Source organism: Typopeltis vanoorti, chromosome 5, assembly GCF_054136105.1.
Source record: "Typopeltis vanoorti isolate ZY-2024b chromosome 5, IOZ_Tvanoo_1.0, whole genome shotgun sequence".
In the NCBI taxonomy this organism is placed as follows: Eukaryota; Metazoa; Arthropoda; class Arachnida; order Uropygi; family Thelyphonidae; genus Typopeltis; species Typopeltis vanoorti.
Window position 1 is genome coordinate 23,405,431 of NC_143553.1, and position 18,319 is coordinate 23,423,749.

The following is an 18,319-nucleotide window of genomic DNA, read 5'->3' on the forward strand; positions in this document are numbered from 1 at the left end:
TTATATGGTTTTGATCCAGTTTTTCCTAATGAACTTGTTTCAGTTATTCCAAATACAGGATACAGTGATATAAATGAATATTTAGAATTAGTAATAGATAAGTTTTCCACTACTCATAGACCAGTAGGTGAGATAAGTAAATTAAGTGCTCAGAAAACTAGACAATATATAAATCGCTTTAGAAATTATAAATCTTTTGTACCAGGTGATTTAGTATTGTTAGATGATAAATCTAGTATTAAAAGAGTTGGGAAATTAGGAAAGAAAGCCTTAGGTCCATTTAGAATTTTAGACAATTTTTCTCCTGTGAATTTTAGAATTCAAGATGTCAATAATCCTAGTAAAATTTTAAATGTACATTCTGATAGATTAAAAAGGTACTTTTTGGGAAATAAAAATTTAGTTACTTTAGGTGATAATATGAATAAAATATTGAAGGATGAATGTAGTTTTCCTAATACTAATTGTGAATCTTATTCAAAGTTAAATGATAGGAAAGGAAATAGATTTAATACTCATAATTCAAATATGCAGCGAAGGAAAAAATTAAATTTTGGTAAAGTGAACCAAAATACAAGAAATATTAGAATTCCCAAGACACACATTTCAGATGATGTACAATGTAGGAATAATGATAATCAAATTGATTCTAATATTGATGAAAGTATAGCGGAATTTCATAGGTTGATTAAATAAGAAAATTAAATAGGATTAAATAAGAAAAGGGAAGTTAAAGATACCTCAAATTTAGTTAGTAAGGATAAGGAATCCCAGAAACTTATAGAATCACAAAAACCTGTAGAAACTGATTCTGATAGTGATGATTCTATAGATTTAGGACATCATTCAAGTAGTTTAAATGAAGTGTTTGAAAGGTATAAAAATGAAATTTTTAAGAAATTTTAATAATTTCAGAATAAATTTCAGAAACTGTAAAAATAATCATATTAAAAATTCTGAATATTTTTACGTATTAATTTTGCTTGTTAGTTTTTGTTTTCATACACGCAGTGTCTGCACTTGTGATGTGCTCGTTATGAAAATATTATGTTAGAAGTAATATGTAAGAAAGTAAAAATATTGAAGTACTTACTTAATTGATTATTTGTATTATTTATAAGAAAGTTTGTTGTATTTTTTTGTTGAATTTTGTGTTTGTGAAAGACTTTCTTCAGCGTTGGTGGATACAGCGAGTCAGCCATATTTTTACAATGCGTAGTTTCTAACGTTGTTGAAGTGCGCATGCTCCCGGAGTGAACTTGATGTTTGATTGACAGCTGACAAGAAAGCGTTGCGTATCCAAGTTACAGTGGTAAACAAGAGAGCGTTCGGAAAGTTTTTTAGAACACTGGCCGAGGAATATTCAAGTTGGGAGGAACTTGATTTTTTTGTGTGCGGCAGTTAAAAGGAAATTTTATATTGTATTCCGAAAAAGGAATAGTGGAAATAATATGTTTCAAGAAGGAATAAGTACAGAAGAAAAAGGAAATCTTGGAACTAAGTTTTTATAAACTGGCCGAGGAATATTCAAGTTGGGAGGAACTTGATTTTTTTTGTGTGCAGCAGTCAAAACGAAATTTCATATTGTATTCCGAAAAAGGAATAGTGGAAATAATATGTTTCAAGAAGGAATAAGTAAAGAAAAGGGAAATCTTGAAACTAAGTTTTTATAAACTGGCCAAGATATATTCAAGTAGGAAGGAACTTGATTTTGTTTTGTGTGAGGCAGTAAAAAGGAATTTTAAAGGGATCCTAAAAAATGAAGTACAGAACCTTGTAACTTCTGGAAAGAGCCTTAACAGGAAGAGAATAAGACTATGAACATTTTTTTTGTGATTGTAAAAAAAAAGGTGTTTTGTCCTAAGAGTAAGTTTATATTTTTTTAATAAGGCCTTGGATCCATATAATCTGTATTTGTAGTTATGTATTTTTACTAGAAGTGTATATATGTTGTTTTAAGTTTTATTAAATGTGTTTATTTTGTACTTGGCATTGAGTAAATGATTAGTTGGATTCTGAAAGAGTGAGTTAAAGTCATTGCACCAATTGGAGTGAACTCTTTGTGCAAATATAATAACATATAGGGACACTCGGAGTCAAAAATAAAAATAATTGTTAGTAAATGAAATATTATTTATAATACACATTATAAATAACAATGGCGCAGCCTATATAGGATAATTCATTAAATATCAACAATGGCGCAGTCGACAGGATTAATTCATTAAATATTAACAATATCCTATATCAGCGTTTCTCAAACTTTCTAAGCCCAAGGACCAGTAAAATGTCTAAAACAATCTGCAGACCACTAAGTTACAGAGGCGTAACTAGGGTGGGGGGGATCAGGCCCTGGCGGCACCTTTTTTGGCGTTAATGAAATCTTGCCTTGCTGTCTATAAAACAGCAACTGAGTGATGAAATAAACTTCGACAATGTGATCGACGATTTTGCGAACAGAAAAGCAAGAAAAACATTTTAAAATGTTGGAATTAAAGTTTTACTTCAAAAATAAATATACTATTATTTTAATTTATTTCCCTGTACGTCATTTTGATTTTTTTGTTTTTTTAAAAAAAATAATGTAGGAATTAAAAACATTTCAGAAAAACTGTGCCATTTATAACATAATAAATCTAAAAGCATGTTTTGAAAGATATGGCAACATAATTAATTAAATTGGAAGTAAACGATTAAAAGTGTATCATCATCGAACAAAGTTTTAATTTTTATTAAACAAATAAATTAGATGATATAATTATGGATATTATTTTTGGGAAAACTCCCATGTTACTCCTCTTAACAAACTATTATATTTACGACTATTTTGCTTGCTTCTGTTTAGGAGTGCCCCTGTTTAAATGTCATTGGCTTTTTTACACACGGATTCTTAGGGCATTGTAGATGTATATTTACCAATAAATATATGTAGCATAAAGGAAGAAAAATTTACACATACCTTTTTATGGGTGTTGTGGCTTTTCTTCTTTCTGCGATGTCCAAACTACTGTGTGTGTGTGGGGGGGGTAGGCAATGTGGGAGAATTAAATAGAAATGGAAAAAACCCGGGTTTTTTGAATAATAATATATATATATATACATATATATTATATTATTAGGGATGGGCGGAGCGCTATTTTATTTTTACATAGGGTGGGAAAGGGTGAAGGTTAAAAATAGCAACTGATTTTTAGAGGTGGGGAAGGGGGTTGATGGGTTGTGGTCCGTTTTGACCATGCTTGGTTGTTGCCTGAACACATGGAAGAAGTGGATGCCACCCCCTCTAAAAATCAGTTGCTATTTTTAACCCCCATTCACCCTTTCCCACCCTATATAAATATATATAAAAACGTTCCACACACTCCTAATAATATAATATATATGTATATATATATTATTCACCTGGGTTTTTTCTATTTCTATTTAATTCTCCCACATTGCCTACCCCCCCACACACACACACACAGTAGTTTCAACATGGCAGAAAGAAGAAAAGCCACAACACCCATAAAAAGGTATGTGTAAATTTTTCTTCCTTTATGTTACATATATTTATTGGTAAATATACATCTACAATGCCCTAAGAATCAGTGAGTAAAATAGCCAATGACATTTAAACAGGAGCACTCCTAAACAGAAGCAGGCAAAATAGCCGTAAATATAATAATGATATAATTATATTACTACTTACTTTTAATGAGATGGTTGAGCTTCAAATCAACATCTTTTAGTAAACTTGCTGCCAAACATTGTTTTTACCACATCTTTTACAGCTGGAAGTAGTAAATTTTCCCTGATTGAATGAGGTTTTCCTGTTTTCGCTATGCGCAAACTTAATAAATAGGATGCTTCCAGTGCTTTGCTATTAATAGAACCCATGGTCGAAACTATATATCTTTCCCATGATTTAATGACCCTAATTGAAAAAATTCAATTGGCTTATTTTTCACATCACAATGTTTAGTTTATAAATGTCGGAGTTTAGCAGGTTTCATGCACTAGTTCGACAACACTTCATAACACAAAACACACTGAGGTTTCTGTTCACTTTCATCTCCACACCAAGTAAACCCGAATTCCAAATATGAGCTGTAATATTTCCTACTTTTTGTTTTCTTTGTATTTTTTCTTTGACCTGCTTATTTCTTCTACTTTAATAGTATCAGATTTACTGGCCGTTACAACACGTGTATTACAACCAGGGTTAGCATTACCTGTTCCATTTGCTCTTCTTTTCAAAGTCTTAGTTCTAAGCCACTTTTTCATTATTAAAAAAACGTTTCCGAAAAATATATAAATATATAAATACTGGGATTAACTCACGACACACTTTGTTCAAGTATCACTTAGCACTTCTGAAGATATACTGAGCCTTGGTTGAAGGAAACCTTCAATAATAAAAATCTACACACAACAAGCAATTGGATGAAATGTTGATAACACATGTTCACTTCAAATCTGACAAAACAGCAAGGGAAGGCGGAAGCAATAAACTATATTGTTTTTCACTTTATCCCTCTTTTATTATTCGTCATTCTGCATCTACAAATTTAGCAGCAGAATGACGAATAACAAGATGGGTGAAGTGAAAAAGAATAGTTTTATTGCTTCCACCTTTGAACATTCTGATGCTATTTGTTGGATTTTTGAAGGCTCCATTTGATATCAATAATTTTTACTTACTTATTCAATTTTAATTTGTTTTGTTTGGATAATTAAAAAATATATATTTATTTAATTAATTTAAGTCTGCCTGCGGACCACATGTCCCATCGTCGCGGCCCACAGGTTGAGAAACACTGTCCTATATGGAATAATTCAAAATTCATGCTCATTTTGAAGATTTTCTACCCCCCCCCCCTTCTCTCCTGAAACTCAATTACATAACTACTCTGAATTTCTACTGGTTTGAAAGCTTTCACAGACAGTATTCAAAATCTATTACTTCATTTTACCATTTTGACAAACAAAATAAGACAATAACATCGTTGTACTGTCGAAGCTTCTAATTCTCTACTATTTCTTTGCAATCTAAAATCAGCACTCTGCTGAAATTATTCTAAGTTTTAGAAATCCTATGCTATATTTTTACCATGCAAAACTGTTTAGATGCATACCACACAAAAGAAAGTTCAGTAGTGCTATTTTTGTTTCTTTTTCTTAAAAAAAATTCTAAATATTACTACTTCTACTGGTTGAAATAATCTAAGTTTTAGAAATACTCGATAATAATCCCCTCAGCTGGAGGAAAAGCTAAAGGCTTGGATTATTCTCCCTACTATTGAGAAAGAAAAGAGAGAACATTTTGCCTGATGTCACAATAAAGTGGCTCAAGCCGTAGTGCAGAATATACATCAAGAATGTCATTTCGTTTTCTATTGTTGATTAGCAGACATCCAAACAGAAATACTGACATTTCTTTTACAAGCTGATAGACTATTTATGCCAAAATGATTTAATTTATAATGACCAGTTTCATTTTTATTATCGAAAAATTATGAATCATTGATAAAATTATCTTGAAAAAAAAAAAAAGGATTTGAATTATTTAAAGGAAAAGGTTTTTGTTATGTAACGTGTATATAATGTAAAATATGTAATGTGTTAAATTTTTTTTTCTTTTCCTGGGGGAGTTATAGACTTATTCAATCTGCACATAGTTCAGAGAATTTATTTTAAAAGTTCAAAAGACAAATGTTACAAACTTAGATTACTTGTGAAACATATTCGTACATTTTAGCATATTCAACAATGCCAAGTATCTAAACTAGATGTTAGAACTCTTACATAAATAATTTTTTATGGCATGATATCTCTATTAGTTATAATGTAATCAATTTACAGATTTTTGCCCTCTTGTATTCTCCCATGTTATGTGCAGTAATTGCTTCTTTGTGCTACATAAAAAAATAAAATAAAAAAAAAAAAAAAAAAAAAAAACAGATAACAGAATAAAAGTATGTAGTATTTTCTTTTCTATTGGGTGAATTTATAATGCTTTATCTTTGTGTTTTGAAAAAAAAGTGCAAATGATTATTTTCTTACTATTCTTGCCAACAAAACATCTGATATAATTATACAAGTGGCATTTTACTGTTTTTCTCCCACAAGAGAAAAATTATTATTATTATTATGTGACACGTCCAAGGAGTCCAAAGACTCATCGAGGGAGAGTGTGCCAACAGCATTGAACAATTGATTCCCTTCCAACTACTAACCACACTCAAACTTACTTAACTTTTTGCAAGCCATTAGTAGCAGAGGCTCTACCAATCAACCAACCTTATTAAGGCAATAATATTGTGGAATCTGTCAAACTTTATCATAGCAGAAATTTTTATTACAAAACTTGGCTGTTTTGTAATATGGAATGATTTAGCCTACTATTCAGAATTGTTTGATATATAATTAAGGTATCACACACATAAATAAATCGCCCACACAACATAAGGAATTTGGAATCCATACACATCAATGCTGTGTGTTGGCAAGGGGAAAATGTTCACATTATTACTTATATATTTTATTTATTCATTTAATTTTTTTGGTGATATAATTTACTTTTCTTTCAATTGTAGCATGTTATCCCAATTCATATTTCATGAAAAACAGAATCTGAGTATTATATTGTCACTATGCTGTTATTACAGAATACAGTTTACATTACGATAATACAATAAGTTTCCTGATATAAATTGATACACATATGAAAAAAGTCCCTTTATCCCCACATTTAGTAAAACACTATTATTACTACTAACAACAACAATAATAACACTATTTTCTATGTTCTGGATTCTGAAAGTCACCATATTTTTATTTTTATTTTTTCCTTTCAAATAATGTAAAACTTGAAGCCCGTTGTGTTCTAGAAAAAACAGTGGAAACTCTTCCAAGCGTTGCTTTTGCATTTGCTAGTTGTGGAAAACTGAGGATTTCATACCTCATCCAGAGAACTGTGACTATGAGATTTATGAAACAATAGCAAAATTATCCCAGCTTTGTTCCTTTTTAGAAATTAGGGCTCTTCCACATGCAAAACAAACAAATTTTCCAGCGAACATCTGTTTCCCAGATATGAGATATAAAATTTCTCATAATAAGTAACTTCATTGCTTATCACGTTCGGTTATCATTCTGTTATTATCTGGTTTTAATTCACGAAAATGTACTAAAAAGATTTGTTACATATTCATTGAAATAATATTTTTTTGTAAGTTACTGTATTCAGCCTTTGTTACAATAACGTGGCACATGAGTCAGCAAGCCTAACGGTAAGATTAGTAAAGAATCAAGAGGATTACCAGAAGTGAAAAGTTACAGACACTTGCGAAGAATGACATCATCGTATTCAAAGGTCAACAAATTCCATAGATGAGGAATTCGAAAAGCATGAGAAGAATGATGTAAACATACTTGAAGATAAGTACGTAACGAGTCTCGAGAATGGAAATCTAGGTCTATATAAGGCAGCTCGTCAGAAAGGAATATTATCTTCAGTATTTTTGAGGCATTCTCTTACCTGAGATCACTGCCATTCGTGGTTGGGAATTGAAAGAGAAGCTTCATTTATTGTCTACTTGGATTGCTGCCACAAGGAAAACACTGCATTGAGTTGCTGGGAAAGAAAGGAGCTGTATATTGCCACTATAATAATGATATAATAAAGAAATTGACAGTCCTCTTCTTGAGCAAGAAAAAGAGAAAAGGAGCAACACTGTAAGTAAAAAGAAAGATAAGAAACTTCTCGTAGAACATTAGATTAATGTGAAGAACTGTCTGCTAAAAGGAATTTGTAACTAACTGCATTACTGAAAGTATGTAAAGTGAATGTATGGAAAGAAGACTGTATGTAAACTCTTTGGGAGACATTGTATAAGTAACAGTAATTTAGGCTTAACCAAATTGTCTCATAATCGAGTAATGTTATGTTTAGATCTTAAACTAGCTCAGAACTAAAGTTTAGAGTAGTAAGGAAATTGTACTCTGTATATATTCTTGTGGCTTAATGAAATGGTAAACAACATGCTGAATTGTATTTTGTGTCAATGCGCTATCCTTAAAAAATTCAACCCTGCATGCGAGAAGTATATATGAATTTTGTTTATTTTGCCACGACTAATTTAAGGTTAAAATAGATTAAAGCAGGGAATACGAATATGATATCCATATTGTCTTTGGATTAATGTCTTATACTCACACTCAATATATAGTCTCGCTGGTGCAGTCATTAAACATATAAATTTGCTAGACTATAGAGCGTGGGAGATAAGATAAAGTATAAGATATATGGCAGCAGTCAGAAGTTAAGAGAGCTGGCCATTACATATAAAGAGAAGCAAGGACAACACAGGGTAGTGGAAGTACGTAGTATTACAAGGCGTGCAGCCGATAAGAATACAAAACGTACAACCACAGCTATTACAGCTAATATAACAATGTTGTCCATGGTATATGCATCTAAAGCAGATGTGAGGAGAGTGCAAGAGTTTTCTTTGGTCAGAAAACCTGGATTTGAAACCTATGTAGTACTATGAGAACCATTCTCAGGGCTTTTCAAATGAAAATAAGTTAGTCTCATACTGAGATGATTTTTTCCCTACCAGGAAGTTGCATTTTTCAGCAAACAAGCAAAGCAATGGAAAATAAACACACAATGTACTTGCCTCACAGTTACTTCTGTCATAATTTCAATCAAAAACAAAATCACCACCTTAGTTGACTCAATCATTTTCCTGATTGACACAACTAAGCTTGGGTAGCCAACTGGAGAGGGTTGCTGCTTTTTTTACTAAGTGGCGGCGGATTAGAATCTTCGATACTGCTTAGAATCTTCAATAATGCTTATGAAAATATTTAGGTTGTTAGATGAATTTGGTTTAGTAAATAGCATAGTGCAAGGACATCACCCAGATTACTGGATGCTTGAAAAAAAAAAAAACATCTTTAATCTTATCTCTGATGTTAATTACATATAGTATAAACATGTTATAGATTTCCAAACTTGTGGTTGTGGACATTAAAAAAAGAAAATGTTTGTACCTAGTGGGCATGTGTTTTGATGATCATCCCTATTTTTATTTTATTCCCTCAAAAAAAAAGTTATTATTAGCCACTTTGAGAGGAACAATGTATTATTCTGTGTGTTATAAAAACAACGTAAACAAATTCCTCTTCAAGGAATTTGCTTAAGGAACTTATTGCTTAAGGAATCATTACACTGAGTGTAATGATTCCTTTGCTTAAGGAATCATTACACTCAGCCATCTCTCTATCAATACTTGTATATCTGGAAAACAACTGTCTTGATAGCCTTGAAATGGAATATTTTTGTTTTCATACTGTTCATACAATGCTTTCATACAATGTATTATTCTGTGTGTTATAAAAACAACGTAAACAAATTCCTCTTCAAGGAATTTGCTTAAGGAACTTATTGCTTAAGGAATCATTACACTCAGCCATCTCTCTATCAATACTTGTAAATCTGGAAAACAACTGTCTTGACAGCCTTGAAATGGAATATTTTTGTTTTCATACTGTTCAAAATTTATATATCTTGAACAGTATGGAACAACCTAAAACAAAGATGAACGCACAAGGCAGTTTTACATTCTGGACACCAGAATAGTGTCTCTTTTCTGATTTTTTAAGCAGATATGACATTTGCATTCAGTGTTTATTTATTTATTTATTTTGTTGTTGGTGGTAAAGTTTCTGATAAACAGAGTTAGCAACATTCGCCTACAGAAGCTAGAAGGATTGCCTGTTTTCCTGCTTGTTGAAAGATCATAAACTTGTAGCAATGTTTAGAGATTTCTACATCGACAAGGGAAGATCCAAATAATTATCATGTTCAAATACAGTCTGCTTTCCCCTATAAGGTTTGAAATCCCGAAGCTACACTTTGAGCTTTGTAGAGCATAAATTTAATCCTTACTGTGCTCTCTTTTGGGGAATACACTGCTTACATTTCAATCTGCCTTTGAATGGTAAGGCTTCCATTGATATTTACGTCTCTCAAGAATATATAGTGATCTAAATTTCTGATGAATTTTCATCAGAAAATCATATGGTTTATAGAGTGGATTCTGAACGCGTCAATGTTTCGTGATGTTATGACTGAAAAAAAGTTCAGTTTCATTGTGAAGTATTTGCATTTTCAGAATAATGAGGACTGGACAAGGATGTGTTGCCTGATCATATTCCTCATTATTCTGAAAATGCAAATACTTCACAACGAAACTGAACTGTTTTTCAGTCATAACATCACGAAACATTGACGCGTTCAGAATCCACTCTATAAACCATACATGTAGAAATACATTTCGAGAGTGGGCCTTTTTCACAATATCTTGAGCAATGAAGAGCGTTATAAATGTAAGTGGTATTATTTAAAGTAAAGAGCCAATAGGCTTCATTTCAGCAATGTAAAACATTATTTAAATTAAGGGGATATTAAATCCCACATTGTTTTAAAACTGAATAAGAAACTCAAAGATCAGAATCAAAGAGTTTCATGCCGAATATAGTAACTATTAACGTATCGGCGACTACTAGCGTAAGCTAAAGCACGCAGCATACCCTTAGTATTATACTTGGTCTAGCTACTCACTGATGAGATCTCAATAAAGATCGAAACCAGTCTGGGTAGTGACCTCCCACCATAATGTATAACATCATACATCTCCTAAGAGATGGGTTTACATTATGGAATATACTAAGAATAACGATCAGAACTTTCTCCACCTTTGCAACGAGTAGACCTAGTTTGTACTACGTACTTGAACTACGTGCTTTAGCTTACGCTAGTAGTCGCCGATACGTTTATAGTTACTATATTTGGCATGAAACTCTTTGATTCCGAACTTTGAGTTTCTTATTTGGTTTTAAAACAATGTGGGATTTAATATCCCCTTAATTTAAATAATGTAAGTGGTATGTTGATATCTATTGGGCTCCAAAGTGTACTGCAAGAATGCAGACTGTACTCAAATTACTGATGTTGGCAAGCATAAAGGGAGGTCTGTTCCATTATGAAGGAAAGAATACTGCCTAGAAATATATGGAAGTAGCCTAAAATGTTGCTGTGTCAAAATCTGTAGTTCCTGGCTATGAATGGAAACTGTGGACAAGCTGGTATGCATTTAGTGAAGATCACCCATCTTCTGCATGAAGGCATGTCTAAATTACATGTAAAATCACTATCTTCACAGCTAGAAAAATTTCTGTCATCAACATTAATAGAGTAAGAGCTACTTGAAAGGCAAAGGCTCCAATGTTCTGCATCTCCAGAAATTTTCTTTTTTTTATCCCATACTTTGCTTTTTTTTTGAGGAATATACTGCTTACATTACAATTTGCTATTAAATAGCATAAGGTGCAGTGCAGTGCAGTGCAGCAATTATACATGAATTGTGTTTGTATGGCGTGTGGACAGACTTATGTGTTCGTCGAACATGTTGTTTATTATTTTAACGGTATAATAGAACACAGAAACTAAGTAAATAATTAATTTATTAACTTGATGCTGATATTTCGCTGGTATTATAACCAGCATCTTCAGAGCACAAAAACACTGTTTGTCACTGTTTCAAAACTGTTTTAAAATCAAAAACAAGTTCCACTCGGCCAAAGCCCAACGCATCTATAAACGAGCGAGTGTAGCGCTTTTACGCGAACAAATTAACACCACTCGCCGGGAATTAGCACAAGCAAATACAACCATCAGCGCACTACGAGAATCACTGCATAATATTCTAAATACGGAACTTTGGCAGATCTTAGAGAACATCACCGACGCAACGGCAAAAAAAGAAAAGTTCTGCAGATGCAGAAAAGTTGGAGCCTTCACCTTTCAAGCAGCTCTTACTCTACTAATGTTGATGAGGGAAATTTTTCTAGTTGTGAAGATAGCAATTTTGCATGTAGTTTAGACATGTCTTCATGCAGAAGATGGCTGATCATCACTAAACAGGAAAGTATCAGTACTTCAAACTGATGCTACTACTTGTCGTCTCAGAAATGAACTGTGTCTTACATATACTTGCTAATATTCCTTTCTGCTCAAGTAAAATGAAAATTATTGAGAACGTGAGGAAAGAACATGTCTAGTAGACATGTAGGTTTTGTTGAGGAGTCCGTGAAATAATGAAAACAAATAAAAAATCTTTTAAGACTAAGTAGATTTTTTTTTATCTTAAAAGAAATGTATTTAATTTTTATTATATCTTTTTTGTTATTTTTTATATTTTAAGGGAAAAAAATCACACATTGGTGCGGGTTCACAAATTTTGCTTCCTGTGTATTTCAGCGGTTAATGAATATTAGTAAATATATGATTATTCATATAAGTTTCATTTCAAAGCAGTGCGATTTCAAATATTTCACCTGATATTGACTTTTTGTGTAGCAGTATTGAAACACATCCATCACATTAAAATGTTATTAAACTTCTTTTATGTTTTTAATTCTTTCTTTATTACTAATTGTTTTACGTTTCATGTGCTTGTACTGCAAATGTACAATTACAATATATCTATCTATATAAAAATATGAGATAATGTGCCACGTGAAATGTGTACGTAAGATGCTAAAAATGTAATATTTGCATTTGATTTTTGCAATATTCGCTGTGTATGTTTTGTATTGAATATAAATACAATAAATATTATAATAATATATGTCTATATATTACGATTTTTTAGGGGGGGGCATGAAATATTTTAATTTTTCCAAAGGGGGCCCTGACATCTAGAAGTTTGGGAAGCACTGCAGTAGACACACTAAAAAGTCCCTAACAATAGTTGAATTCACACAGAAATTTGTTGGGGTTTTTTTGTTATGCTTTTCTGTTTGATTTTCAGATATTCGAAACATTTTATTCTGATGCTGTTTTTTCGGATGACACTGTTTTTTAAACCTTAATTTCCCCAATATCACATTAACTTAATGATTTATAATCAGGAATTATAAATCATTAAGTTAATGATTTATAATTCCTAACTCCTGATTTATAATTATAAATCAGGAGTTAGGAAATAATATAAATGAGAAAATATACAAACTTTGCTCATTTATAATAATCACACTTTAATTTCTTTATTTAAATATTAAAAGTTATCTGGTACAATTACTTTGGAAAAATAACGAATTCAAACAAAATGAAAGTGCATATGTTATGTTACTTAGCAGCATTTGTGTGTGCGATAGTTTTTTTTTTTTTTTTTTTTTGGGGGGGGGGGGGTTAGCCATCAAAGACAAAATACAATTTTAATTCTATTATGAAAATTTTGGAAATAAGATTTCACTTTGAAGCATGCTTCTATATACGTTTCGAATAATAAACTGTAGGAAAAGTATTGCTACTTCAAAACTGTTACATAATATCAAAATTAACAGAAAATATGTACATAATAGTTGACTTCATAACCGTTGTTTATTTCAATTTGTAGTAAGTGATTAGGGGAAACCAAGAAAGTTGAAGTGCAAAGAACTATAGATTACGTTAAAAGATTATACATTACGTGATATAATTCAAGATTATGTATGATTCTCTATAAAGTAAAATCATAAAAAGTATGAACCGTCACACAATCTGTGAACTAATCTTCGAACTAAGATTATGAATAAAAAAAAATAAAGAAAATTTAATTTGAAACAGATGGGGAATGTATATATTTTAAGATTTGAATTTTCATGAATTCATAAAATAACTGTTTGATAAAAATAATTATCTTGAATCAAGTTCTGGGAGAAAAAAATGCATTGGTGACTAAGATAATTAGCCAAAAAATTGATAGTGACATTGGTCTTCCAAAGTGAGAGAATATCAAGTAAAGAATGTCTGAAAGGATGGTTTATTTTGAACTGACATTAAAAAATATAATTATACGATAAAACCCATAGCAAAAATAAATATAACTTGTAGGTATTTAGTCTAATATAACTTACATTTCAGTTACAAAGCAAGTGGCAAGCAACTGCGTTCTTGCTATAGGTAACTGAACATAGCTATGTATGCGAGGTAATCTGGTTAAGTGTTTGCCTCAGTGGGAAAGATTATCACACATTCTAATGGACATGACGATCAAATTGCACTTCCCATTCATGTTCTTACAACAGATGGTCTGAATCTTATCCAAGTTTTGCTAGATGTATATGTACATCCTGGCCAGTTGGGAGGTTAATAATGAGGTTATTTATCTTTTCACTACTTGTATATGGGAAATATATGAAATATAATCCATATATCTGGGGGGGGGGGGTATACAGGATATTCAAAATATGAATCCAATTCATGTCTTGAAAGTAGTTAATGCCTGTTCCCTGATGATGTCTAAGTAACATTGGATGAAATATATTGGAGTTTTTGAATAAAATTCTATATATTTTGTTATATGTGTAAGTTACTACACACATATTCCATTAAAACTATTTACTTTGAAGTTATTTAGTTTAACATGCCCCTAAAATCTTTTAAACCATGCACAGTTTGTAATGCATGTAACACCAGCAACATTCTCGCCACATTTACGCTTTAGTTCTTCAAAAATGACTCAAGGCAATCTTGTATAAGCATAAGACAATGTCATTCACTGCCATTGTATATCCTCAATATCTAATTATCACCAATATTTGAATGTGAAATTTAAAATTTCACATTCCAAAAAGAACTGATACCATTAAGAAAAGGAAACATTACAAAACTAATACAAAGTACTGCTTCCATCTTTATGCATTAACAAGGTATGAAAGTAGGCACTATGAAATGGGGAAAGATACCCCATAGATGGCTGATTTTATTAACATTAGCTATCCACGAGGTCAAATAGTCCTTCACAAGAGGTCTATTCTTTCACACAAAATCTCTCCCATGTTCCAATCCCTAGTGCAGTAGTCGGCAACCTTTTTAATATAAAGGGTGCAATACTGCTGGCACCGTGTTGCCGACTCCTCCTGATTTAAATAATTAAACTTAAAATTACAATTGTCATGAATGGTTTTGAAATATCTTTCTATATTACTTTTTTAGAAATAGCCACACTATTATTGCATAATAAACAAATACATTTGCCATTATTATTGATAAAGCAAGCCACTCGCATCTGATCTGACAGATACATGCTAATTGTTAACACGAATATTCTTTAACGGTTAAAGAATATTCATATTAACAATTAGCATGTATCTGTCAAATCAGATGCAAGCACTCGAGAGACCTCTGATCATAAGTAGTTTGAGTTGTTGACGTCATCTAGTTATCAATGTGACCGCTCTCACTACTCTTCACCCCATTTCTAAACATTGTTGGAAATGGGGTGAAGAGTAGTGCGATACATACTAAAAAACAAGTGCCTTTGTTTTTTAGTATGTATTTGTTGAATCACTCTCGCATGACATGACATCCATTTATAATGGATGTCACGAGCCCTCTGCAATTTTTAAATTTTATATTGCAGTCTTCATATTAAAAAGGTTGCTGACCTCTGCAAAATGTGCTTTACATTTATGGAAAATACTAAGGAAAGAGGTCTGGAGCTTGCTTCACCTTTACTACGAGTTGCCCATAAAGCACTACTTATGCTTGCATCTGCCGAAACTTTCAGTTTTTATATATTCGGCACGAAACTCTTGTAGTTTCTATATTCGGCTATGAAATAATGTTGGATTCAATACTCACTTAATTTGTACCATCATGTATTACATTTGCAGTGTTTTCTTGCATTTTAGCACATACTAGTAATGAATGTATCTCTCAGATATACTGCGATCTACGCTGCGAGCTCCAAAGCAGTTAACAATAATTTCTCTTAAGGCACACTAAAAATTCACTGCAGGTGCCATGGCGCCCACGGGCACTGTGTTGCCGACCTCTGCCCTAGTACATAATTGGCAGATACTGGTCAAATTGTTGATATTGAGTGTGCCTTCCATGATGAGTCTACTGACTCCATGGAGATTATTGTAGTGATAATTCCACAAAAAATAAAAATGACAATCGATACAAAAAATATACAAATTAATAGTTTTTTATTAATTAAATTCATGAGTGTTGCAGATGAACCAAGAACATTCATACTATAACAACAAAATTCCCATATCACATGATGATGATACCCTTAGTCCCTGGGAAGGAGATTGCCAGAATGCAAAAGAAGACACCATTTCCCAAAGCTACAGAAATCACCTGTATTATGGATGAATGGAAAGTTAGGAATAAAGACCCTTTCTGACATCATATATCTGATTTAACTGTAGGCTGAAAGATATCTGCATCAATATGAGGATATCATTTAAAAGTACAAAGGTATAAACAGATTAAAAGTATACACTACTTACTCATGAACCCTTCCATCTCCATGTAAATCTGAAAGACCAAAACTGATATAATGCCAGTGAGGACTAATACCTTTCTGTGGATCTCCCTGATTAGAATACATGCTTATATAATCAAGAGGGTCTGGACCACCTAGCCTTTGCAAAAGAAAAAAAAAGTGAAAAGTGATGTCGTAAAAATATCATAATAAAGTTTTACATTTCATTGGAGAGAACAGTCTTAATTATGCTGCAATCACATAACATATTTAAGGGGATATGACAGTAACATAAGTTACTATTGAGAGTTTTAAAGAATAAATGTAGAAGAAATTCTTCAATACAGGACAGAGGTGAGAGAACCAGGAGATTACTGTGATGTAATGATGAGGGTAACAAGAGAATAACACAGTAGTATAGAAGTATTAGTCACGTGGCAGCATAAAAAAACAATAAATCAATCCCAATCAATGAACTGGTCTCCAATGTCAAATTTCATTACATCACTGCTAATATTTATTATACAGGAATCTCAACAGATTCCAACTCAGTATAGTTATCATTGGTGCAGAGGCCTAAATTAACTATTATTCACACAGTCTGTCATGTTGCTCAATACAGCCAATGACAAAGCAACTCCCAGTCCACTGGCAACCCATGCCAATAATTTAACACTCCCCCAACAAAAAAATCCTCATGTTTTTTCTAACTATACATTTACAAAACTTCTGGGAATAATTGTCATGTTCCCCCTTTTCTTGTCAATGAAAATTTCTTCTGCATCCATCTTATACCCACTTCCCAAATTAATAATTTAGCATTTCTATCATACTTCTTCCTTTAAAGCCTATCAACTAAATTTTGTAACTTACAAACATTCAATCTATCCTCACAGGGAGCATTCCATAGTTATCAAAATGATAACTGGTCTCTGAAATGCATTTGAGGTTTACTTGCCTCTGAATCCTCTCTATCACTTCCTCATCGTGAAGAAAACCAGACAACCAAATCTGTTCAGAGAAACCCAGATGTGATCATATCCAGACTAACTTCTTTATCCCAGTTATCAGTGTATGTTTCAACATTCAAATGATCCTTTGACCAAATTAGTCCACTTCTGTAATATGTCCTTCAAAACTACTACTCTCTGTCCATCCACATCACACTAGCTTTATTATTATTACGCGACACCTCCAGGGAGTCCAAAGACTCATCGAGGGAAGGTACTTACTCTACAGCTCTCTGTCTCCACCACTCACTCAATCCACAACGAATCACAACTACACCAATGCCATCTACCGCCCACCACCACCACTTTCACAGACAATCACAAACATCCATGCCCACGGTGGGATTCGAACCCGCAGCCTTTCGGCTGGAGAGTGGATACGCTAACCACTTGGCCAACCAGGCCGGCTTTATGAATTTCATGCAGTCCATTTCCATCAATATAATGCAAACCATGCAATCTTTTCATCCTAAAGTATATAGCACTACACTCTGCTATACTGAATTACAATTGTTATTTTTTCCCTTACTCCCAGTCTATTTATATCAATCCAGAGGATTGCTTAATAACCATTATTACCTATTATCCCTCCTCAGTTTAGCATCAACAAACAACTGAAGTTTTCCCCTCAAATCCCCCAATATCATAAATATAAAAATAAACAACAGTGTCCAAATACAGTTCTGTGGCATACCACTAGTCACTTGCCTTATCCTTCTATATACAGCAATCCCTCGATTCATGCGCCCCCGATTAGTGCGTCATTTTTTTTCGATACCCAAATTTGATTAGTGAGCCTCTAAAATTCGATTAGTGCGCCTATATACATCTTAAAAATAAATGTTACAGATTGTGAAAATTTTCGGTCTATAAATTTTTTATGGCTAACTATTTAAAAAACCACTCACCAGGATGAAATAATTTATTTACCAATTTGAAACATTTTACAAAGTTATTTTTTAATGGCATACTACATTATTTCCATGTATACTA

At 32.3% G+C, this 18,319-nt stretch overlaps 1 protein-coding gene across 4 annotated transcripts in view; it reads right to left on the reverse strand.

The window, feature by feature from the left end:
- Positions 1–18,319, reverse strand: part of Su(fu) (suppressor of fused domain protein) — a 494,976-nt gene that overhangs the window by 421,369 nt on the left and 55,288 nt on the right. For 2 of the 4 annotated variants that reach the window (XM_090393062.1, XM_090393061.1), the window contains exon 2: positions 16,342–16,476. The exons of 1 other annotated variant lie outside the window; for it this stretch is intronic. In XM_090393062.1, coding sequence (XP_090249188.1) covers positions 16,342–16,476 — 135 coding nt within the window. The remainder of the gene's footprint in view (positions 1–16,341; positions 16,477–18,319) is intronic. One more of the 4 variants, XM_090393063.1, reaches the window with a different exon arrangement.